This window comes from Oncorhynchus gorbuscha, linkage group LG06 (assembly GCF_021184085.1).
Source record: "Oncorhynchus gorbuscha isolate QuinsamMale2020 ecotype Even-year linkage group LG06, OgorEven_v1.0, whole genome shotgun sequence".
Lineage (NCBI taxonomy): Eukaryota > Metazoa > Chordata > Actinopteri > Salmoniformes > Salmonidae > Oncorhynchus > Oncorhynchus gorbuscha.
The window spans coordinates 19,989,517-19,999,516 of NC_060178.1; the positions used below are offsets into that span (position 1 = coordinate 19,989,517).

General features: G+C 45.3%; 1 protein-coding gene across 7 annotated transcripts in view; it reads right to left on the reverse strand.

The window, feature by feature from the left end:
• LOC124037656 (CUGBP Elav-like family member 5) overlaps nt 1-10,000 on the reverse strand; it is a 423,888-nt gene that overhangs the window by 38,480 nt on the left and 375,408 nt on the right. For 3 of the 7 annotated variants that reach the window (XM_046352583.1, XM_046352584.1, XM_046352582.1), the window contains exons 6-7: nt 8,256-8,429; nt 6,546-6,569 (exon numbers count right to left, since the gene is read on the reverse strand). In XM_046352583.1, the coding sequence (XP_046208539.1) occupies nt 6,546-6,569; nt 8,256-8,429 (198 nt within the window). The remainder of the gene's footprint in view (nt 1-6,545; nt 6,570-8,255; nt 8,430-10,000) is intronic. The other 4 variants (XM_046352589.1, XM_046352588.1, XM_046352587.1 and 1 more) reach the window with 3 other exon arrangements.

Below are 10,000 nucleotides of genomic sequence, written 5' to 3' on the forward strand. Positions count from 1 at the left end.
CAGCTGCCAGGCTGTCATGCATAACACCATGACATTCAGTGATGTTTTTTCAGAATTACAATGCAGGAAGTTGGAAGCTCAGGCCTGTAATTATGTTGGAATGAGAGTGGGAGATACAAACTGGCGCTGATAAAAAGCCTTGGTCCACCAACTGGAAGTGTTGACAGAGTAATTTGGTCCACCAACTGGAAGTGTTGACAGAGTAATTTGGTCCACCAACTGGAAGTGTTGACAGAGATATTCAGAGTAATTTGGTCCACCAACTGGAAGTGTTGACAGAGATATTCAGAGTAATCTGGTCAACCAACTGGAAGTGTTGACAGAGATATTCAGAGTAATTTGGTCCACCAACTGGAAGTGTTGACAGAGATATTCAGAGTAATTTGGTCCACCAACTGGAAGTGTTGACAGAGATATTCAGAGTAATTTGGTCCACCAACTGGAAGTGTTGACAGAGATATTCAGAGTAATTTGGTCCACCAACTGGAAGTGTTGACAGAGATATTCAGAGTAATTTGGTCAACCAACTGGAAGTGTTGACAGAGATATTCAGAGTAATTTGGTCCACCAACTGGAAGTGTTGACAGAGATATTCAGAGTAATTTGGTCCACCAACTGGAAGTGTTGACAGAGATATTCAGAGTAATTTGGTCCACCAACTGGAAGTGTTGACAGAGATATTCAGAGTAATTTGGTCAACCAACTGGAAGTGTTGACAGAGATATTCAGAGTAATTTGGTCCACCAACTGGAAGTGTTGACAGAGATATTCAGAGTAATTTGGTCCACCAACTGGAAGTGTTGACAGAGATATTCAGAGTAATTTGGTCCACCAACTGGAAGTGTTGACAGAGATATTCAGAGTAATTTGGTCAACCAACTGGAAGTGTTGACAGAGATATTCAGAGTAATTTGGTCCACCAACTGGAAGTGTTGACAGAGATATTCAGAGTAATTTGGTCCACCAACTGGAAGTGTTGACAGAGATATTCAGAGTAATTTGGTCCACCAACTGGAAGTGTTGACAGAGATATTCAGAGTAATTTGGTCCACCAACTGGAAGTGTTGACAGAGATATTCAGAGTAATTTGGTCCACCAACTGGAAGTGTTGACAGAGATATTCAGAGTAATTTGGTCCACCAACTGGAAGTGTTGACAGAGATATTCAGAGTAATTTGGTCCACCAACTGGAAGTGTTGACAGAGATATTCAGAGTAATTTGGTCCACCAACTGGAAGTGTTGACAGAGATATTCAGAGTAATTTGGTCCACCAACTGGAAGTGTTGACAGAGATATTCAGAGTAATTTGGTCAACCAACTGGAAGTGTTGACAGAGATATTCAGAGTAATTTGGTCAACCAACTGGAAGTGTTGACAGAGATATTCAGAGTAATTTGGTCCACCAACTGGAAGTGTTGACAGAGATATTCAGAGTAATTTGGTCAACCAACTGGAAGTGTTGACAGAGATATTCAGAGTAATTTGGTCCACCAACTGGAAGTGTTGACAGAGATATTCAGAGTAATTTGGTCAACCAACTGGAAGTGTTGACAGAGATATTCAGAGTAATTTGGTCCACCAACTGGAAGTGTTGACAGAGATAATCAGAGTAATTTGGTCCACCAACTGGAAGTGTTGACAGAGATATTCAGAGTAATTTGGTCCACCAACTGGAAGTGTTGACAGAGATATTCAGAGTAATTTGGTCAACCAACTGGAAGTGTTGACAGAGATATTCAGAGTAATTTGGTCAACCAACTGGAAGTGTTGACAGAGATATTCAGAGTAATTTGGTCAACCAACTGGAAGTGTTGACAGAGATATTCAGAGTAATTTGGTCAACCAACTGGAAGTGTTGACAGAGATATTCAGAGTAATTTGGTCCACCAACTGGAAGTGTTGACAGAGATATTCAGAGTAATTTGGTCAACCAACTGGAAGTGTTGACAGAGATATTCAGAGTAATTTGGTCCACCAACTGGAAGTGTTGACAGAGATATTCAGAGTAATTTGGTCAACCAACTGGAAGTGTTGACAGAGATATTCAGAGTAATTTGGTCAACCAACTAGAAGTGTTGACAGAGATATTCAGAGTAATTTGGTCAACCAACTGGAAGTGTTGACAGAGATATTCAGAGTAATTTGGTCAACCAACTGGAAGTGTTGACAGAGATATTTAGAGTAATTTTATTTTTCTACAACGTTCATCCACATTCAGATGGTATATTTATCCTCGGCAGTAGATAGCAACATGTCTGTGGCAGACAAAGAGCTAAATACAATTGAACCACGTCTTCATCATCAAGCCCATAACCTTTTCTCGCTAAGACAAGAAAAATAAAGGAAAGGAAGAAAAGAAATGAAGGCAGAAGAAAAGAAGCAGGGAAAAAGTTTCCCGTTGCTACAGCTTCCATTTAGTGTCAGGCATCTGCTTCTTTATTGTAACCTGATGGTTTTATTCTCCCCTGGCGCCAGCAGGCAATCACCTCTTTATCACATGGCAATTATCTCTATAGCACTGCTCTGTGACTCCCTGACTCTCAGCACTGTCCCATGTGACCCTTCCAGCCAGTCCTGCACAGGTACTGAGAAGGAGGAGAGAATGGGGGAGCTAGGAAGGAGAAGTGTGTGTGTGTGACGGAGGGGGGGGGGGGGGGCAAGCAAAAGAGAAAACCCCGGTTATTGAGGTCTTGGACCTGCAGATTGCCTGAAACTGCAGACTGGTGTGCACTCTAGCAGAGAAAATCTGAAGACAATGGAGTCCACTGCAACTTCCTGGACTGAGCTTAATGGCTTCATTTGTTACCATCATGTATCTCCTTAGTGGGGTTTAATAGGGTTTGTTTAATCCCTGCTGCACTTTGCTGTGTGTGTGTGTGCGTGTGTGTGTGTGTGTGTGTGTGTGTGTGTGTGTGTGTGTATGTGTGTGTGTGTGTTGGTTTGGGAGGGTGTCACACTTATAAGGTCATTTGTTAATGAAATTTCAAGATCCGTACAGTTGCCTCACCTAAATAAATGTTTTCTCTCTTGTGTTATGTTTGGGACCTTTAATTAGGCATCATATAAAACATCCTCCTAGTTATTGGCTGTGCATAGTTCCTGCTTGTGCAATGAACTGACTGGTGGTGTTGATTAGATGAGAGTACAGGCAAATCAGTTCAATATCAGTTGTAAGTCCTCTCTATTATGGATGTTTTGTAAAACACATTCTCAATTTACATTTAGTTTTTATAGTTGATCATTTCCTGATCTGTTAGGTTGGGTTGTGTTGAAAAGCATCTGCTATATATATATATTCTGACTAGTTCCAACAGGGGGAGATGTTTGTCAATGTGAGTATTACACTCATGTGCCTCCTACATCTACCCACACAAAACTTTACCATTTGCACATTGTTAAAAAAAACTCCTTTCTCAAGTCATACATTTTTCTCACATTCAACCTAATACATCTGTTTGGGTGCTTTTGTGCCTCTAGTGTCACACATCTCCAAGCCTTCCCTTCTCACATTGACACAGAGTTGTGGCTCCCGAGTGTCACACATCTCCAAGCCTTCCCTTCTCAAATTGACACAGAGTTGTGGCTCCCGAGTGTCACACATCTCCAAGCCTTCCCTTCTCACATTGACACAGAGTTGTGGCTCCCGAGTGTCACACATCTCCAAGCCTTCCCTTCTCACATTGACACAGAGTTGTGGCTCCCGAGTGTCACACATCTCCAAGCCTTCCCTTCTCACATTGACACAGAGTTGTGGCTCCCGAGTGTCACACATCTCCAAGCCTTCCCTTCTCACATTGACACAGAGTTGTGGCTCCCGAGTGTCACACATCTCCAAGCCTTCCCTTCTCACATTGACACAGAGTTGTGGCTCCCGAGTGTCACACATCTCCAAGCCTTCCCTTCTCACATTGACACAGAGTTGTGGCTCCCGAGTGTCACACATCTCCATTGACACAGAGTTGTGGCTCCCGAGTTCCACATCTCTCCCTTCTCACATTGACACAGAGTTGTGGCTCCCGAGTGTCACACATCTCCAAGCCTTCCCTTCTCACATTGACACAGAGTTGTGGCTCCCGAGTGTCACACATCTCCAAGCCTTCCCTTCTCACATTGACACAGAGTTGTGGCTCCCGAGTGTCACACATCTCCAAGCCTTCCCTTCTCACATTGACACAGAGTTGTGGCTCCCGAGTGTCACACATCTCCAAGCCTTCCCTTCTCACATTGACACAGGGTTGTGGCTCCCGAGTGTCACACATCTCCAAGCCTTCCCTTCTCACATTGACACAGAGTTGTGGCTCCCGAGTGTCACACATCTCCAAGCCTTCCCTTCTCACATTGACACAGAGTTGTGGCTCCCGAGTGTCACACATCTCCAAGCCTTCCCTTCTCACATTGACACAGAGTTGTGGCTCCCGAGTGTCACACATCTCCAAGCCTTCCCTTCTCACATTGACACAGAGTTGTGGCTCCCGAGTGTCACACATCTCCAAGCCTTCCCTTCTCACATTGACACAGAGTTGTGGCTCCCGAGTGTCACACATCTCCAAGCCTTCCCTTCTCACATTGACACAGAGTTGTGGCTCCCGAGTGTCACACATCTCCAAACCTTCCCTTCTCACATTGACACAGAGTTGTGGCTCCCGAGTGTCACACATCTCCAAGCCTTCCCTTCTCACATTGACACAGAGTTGTGGCTCCCGAGTGTCACACATCTCCAAGCCTTCCCTTCTCACATTGACACAGAGTTGTGGCTCCCGAGTGTCACACATCTCCAAGCCTTCCCTTCTCACATTGACACAGGGTTGTGCCTCTAGTGTCACACATCTCCAAGCCTTCCCTTCTCACATTGACACAGGGTTGTGGCTCCCGAGTGGCGCACATCTCCAAGCCTTCCCTTCTCACATTGACACAGGGTTGTGGCTCCCGAGTGTCGCACATCTCCAAGCCTTCCCTTCTCACATTGACACAGGGTTGTGGCTCCCGAGTGGCGCACATCTCCAAGCCTTCCCTTCTCACATTGACACAGGGTTGTGGCTCCTGAGTGTCGCACATCTCCAAGCCTTCCCTTCTCACATAGACACAGGGTTGTGCCTCTAGTGTCACACATCTCCAAGCCTTCCCTTCTCACATTGACACAGGGTTGTGCCTCTAGTGTCGCACATCTCCAAGCCTTCCCTTCTCACATTGACACAGGGTTGTGCCTCTAGTGGCGCACATCTCCAAGCCTTCCCTTCTCACATTGACACAGGGTTGTGCCTCTAGTGTCACACATCTCCAAGCCTTCCCTTCTCACATTGACACAGGGTTGTGCCTCTAGTGTCACACATCTCCAAGCTTTCCCTTCTCACATTGACACAGGGTTGTAGCTCCCGAGTGGCGCAGAGGTCTAAAGCACTGCATCTCAGTGCTAGAGGCGTCACTACAGACCCTGGTTTGATTCCAGGCTGTATCACAACTGGCTGTGATTGGGGGTCCCATATGGCGGTACACAATTGGCCCAGCCTCATCCCAGCTAGGGTTTGGCTGAGGTAGGCCGTCATTGTAAATAATATTTTTTTCCTAACTGACTTGCCTAGTTAAATAAAGGTTAAATAAATTGTAGAAAAATTCAGCAAGCTGAAATGGCTGTTCTTAAGAATATACACATGGATTGCGATGAGAAGAAGTAGGGACTAAAATCAAATTATGTACAAATATGCTCCATGTCTATTGACAGACGACAGGGAAAAATGGGTAGCTTGTTTTTTAGTGTATTTACACTGCTTCTTTAAAACAACTATTATCAGCCATTTGGAATGGTATAGGACTATCTTCCTTCTCTCTCCCTATGTTTCGTGAAATCACAAATGGGATGTCATCTGTCAAAACAGTGCTGCGTCTATCTTGAAAATGGCACATTTTTGGCACATGTTGTTGTCAGTATTGTATCCCTCCACTTTGTGTTCACACACCCCCCCCCCTTCCCTGGTTTGACTAAAATCCAATTTACAGGCTGTCAGCTCAGCTCCATAATCCTATCCACTGCTGTATTTGTGAAGCAGCTCTTTGAATTAGCATTTTACTGTACTGTGTGTATATATAGGATCCCTGTAGATGTCTGTATTCCATACCCTGCTAGCTATATATACACTGGCTAACGAAAGGATGAATACATACAGGATATTCTGAGATAAAGTTATTCTCTGTCATTGTGGGTTTTCTTCTTGGGAGGGTGTCGTAGTTTATTTAAAAAAGTAAAGAAACATTTAAAGTGTAGTTAAAGACTGTAACTAATATCTAATAAATGTAACTATAATGACTGTAACTAATATCTAATAAATGTAACTATAATGACTGTAACTAATATCTAATAAATGTAACTATAATGACTGTAACTAATATCTAATAAATGTAACTATAATGACTGTAACTAATATCTAATAAATGTAACTATAATGACTGTAACTAATATCTAATAAATGTAACTATAATGATCAAATATCTAACATGACTCGAAACGTATCATTCACAAAACTTAAGCAATGGATTTGCATATACCCACCTCATTGTCATGCTGCAGCAGTGCCTGGAAAAACAAGACACATGTTGTTGTGTGGCATAGAGTAAGTGACAGAGTGTGTAGCTATGTGTGTATGCATGTGTGTATGTGTGCGTGTGTGTGTGTGATGGGATGCGTGGGGCTCTGCCACAGTAAGTAAGAGTCATGGCCAACCTGAGCGGGACACAATGCTCTCCCAGCAGACCACCACCGCCTCCACCACTCCTGAAATATTTGCATTTCTCCACATTTCCCGGGGATGGGCTGCATTTCATGAATTGTAATGAAGGCAGGAGTTTTACTGGAGAGAGCACAGAGATGGCCTCGCAATTACTCTGGGACGGTCAATTTACACATTTCATACGGGTCCCCATGCCTGTGATATGAACGTCAGGAAAATGGGGAAGCCCCTGAGACTTGGGCAGCCTCAAAAATACATCCTGGCATTTAGAGAAGAAGAAGAAAATCTGCCAATGCATACAAATAAGTAAATAAAGAAATGTAATTATTTTATAAATATATACATACTCTGTCTGCTGTGACTGGGGTTTTTATCTGTGTTGGACTGAACCCATTTCTTAATTCCATTTCCCTTTAAGCGGCAGTAGCTCTGTACGCAGGCTAAAGAGGTGTGCTTGGAGATACGATTCCTATGGAATATTCTGAATCATCTCTGGCCCCTGATGCAGCTCTGGGGCCCTGGGGAGAGGAGGTGGAAGTGGAGCAGCACTGGGCAGGTGAGCTCATCAAAGAGCCTGGGGTCTGCCATGTGTGGATGGTGCCCTGCCCTGGGGGGTGTTGGGGGATAAGAGGGGTATGGAGGGTTGGGTGTTGTGTTAGTTAACACACGGCCCTACCCTGGGGGGTGTGGGGGATAAGAGGGGTATGGAGGGTTGAGGGTTGTGGGTTGTGTTAGTTAACTCACGGCCCTGCTCTGGGGGTGTTGAGGGGTAAGAGGGGTATGGAGGGTTGAGGGTTGTGTTAGTTAACACGGCCCTGCTCTGGGGGTGTTGAGGGGTATGGAGGGTTGAGGGTTGTGTTAGTTGACTCACGGCCCTGCCCTGGGGGTGTTGAGGGATAAGATGGGTAATGGGCTGTGTTAGTTAACTCACAGCCCTGCCCTGGGGGTGTTGAGGGATAAGAGGGGTAATGGGCTGTGTTAGTTAACTCACAGCCCTGCCCTGGGGGGTGTTGAGGGGTAATGGGCTGTGTTAGTTAACTCACAGCCCTGCCCTGGGGGGTGTTGAGGGATAAGAGGGGTAATGGGCTGTGTTAGTTAACTCACAGCCCTGCCCTGGGGGTGTTGAGGGGTAATGGGCTGTGTTAGTTAACTCACAGCCCTGCCCTGGGGGTGTTGAGGGATAAGAGGGGTAATGGGCTGTGTTAGTTAACTCACAGCCCTGCCCTGGGGGTGTTGAGGGGTAATGGGTTGTGTTAGTTAACTCACAGCCCTGCCCTGGGGGGTGTTGAGGGGTAATGGGTTGTGTTAGTTAACTCACAGCCCTGCCCTGGGGGTGTTGAGGGGTAATGGGCTGTGTTAGTTAACTCACAGCCCTGCCCTGGGGGTGTTGAGGGTAATGGGCTGTGTTAGTTAACTCACAGCCCTGCCCTGGGGGGTGTTGAGGGGTAATGGGCTGTGTTAGTTAACTCACAGCCCTGCCCTGGGGGGTGTTGAGGGATAAGAGGTGTAATGGGCTGTGTTAGTTAACTCACTGCATGTGCGTAGGTGCTGTAGGTGCTGAATGGCAGGGCGATGGCTGGGTTGAAGATGCCAAACTGGCCGACCATCTGCTGCATGCGGCGGATGGTGCGCTCCTTGTCGGTGTCGGCAAACTTCACCACCAGGCTGGAGGACGCGCCCTGGGGGGGGAGAGAATCGGAGCCGTTCTGAGGAGAGAGGGACCGCACACTTAACCAACCAACCCTCCTCTGTCTGCGAGACCTCTATCCAGCAGTTGATATGTCAATCTCATTATCATCAACATGACATTACCACACAGTCAGTCATTATCGGCTACTATATGTATGTTTAGATAATGAACTAAAGAACAAGAGTTCACTTCTCAAGTTTGAAACAAGTCATGCGTGATAATGTAATTGGATGGTTTATTGGTTCAGCATGAGCTGCTCATATGCCACTAGGTCTGTTGTTAACGTCAATATTAGCAGGCTCCTCTCATCGAACATCAAGCTCACAGTTTTATAGCTTTCCAGATACTACATGACCGAACATTTGTCTTATTGATGATATTATGTCCGTGTGTTTGCGGTCTGCATGCATACGTACAGCCACACAGTCATATGAAGCTTCTCTATTTATATTGTTAATGTCCTCTTTTCAGATACAACCATAACCCTCCATCATATTTAACATAATGCACATGTCACCTAGGGCAAGGAAGCATAATGGGGCGGCAGGTAGCCTATTGGTTAGAGCGTTGGGCCAGTAACCAAAAGGTTGCTTGATCGAATCCCCGAGCTGACAAGGTAAAAGTCTGTTGTTCTGCACCTGCCTAGTAAGATTATGTGCATTAATAAAAAATAAATTGTTCACTATTTTTCCAATATCCAATATACAGTATTGGGATATTTTCCTTTTATTTCCTGCGCTAGAACAATAGGTGCTATCTAGAACCTAAAAGGGTTATTCTGCTGTCCCCATAGGAGAACCCATTTGAAGAACACTTTTTGGTTCCAGGTAAGAGCATTTTGGGTTCCATGTAGGACAGAGGGTTCTACAGAGGGTTCTACATGGAACCCAAAAGGGTTCTACATAGAACCAAAAAAATGTAGCCCTGGAATCAGAAAGGGTTCTCTTATGGGGACAGCCAAAGAACCCTTTTTGGAGCCATTTTTTTCTAAGAGTGTGTGGTTTAAACTTGGTCCAGCCACTCAAGAGTAAGGTTCCCAAACCAGGGACGAATGATTATTTGAGATTGAAGCGGCTAATATTGACATCGGCACAAGTAAGCACATATTGACCTTGGTGAAGGTGCTCTTCTAAGTGTTTCTCTCTCTCTCTCTCTCTCTTTCTCTCTCCAACTCTCTCATTCCGATCCAGCACTTTTCCCTTCTCTCTCTCTCTCTCTCTCTCTCTCTCTCTCTCTCTCTCTCTCTCTCTCTCTCTCTCTCTCTCTCTCTCTCTCTCTCTCTCTCACTCTCTCTTTCCTATTCTCTCATTCTGATCCAGCACTTCCCCTTTTCCCTCTCTCTCTTTCCAACTCACTCATTCTGATCCAGCACCCCCCTTCTCTCTCGCTCTCTCCAACTCTCTCATTCTGATCCAGCACTTCCCCCATTATCTCATTCTCTCCCCAACTCTCTCATTCTGATCCAGCACTTCCCCCATTCTCTTACTCTCTCCCCAACTCTCTCATTCTGATCCAGCACTTCCCCCATTCTCTCACTCTCTCCCCAACTCTCTCATTCTGATCCAGCACTTCCCCCATTCTCTTACT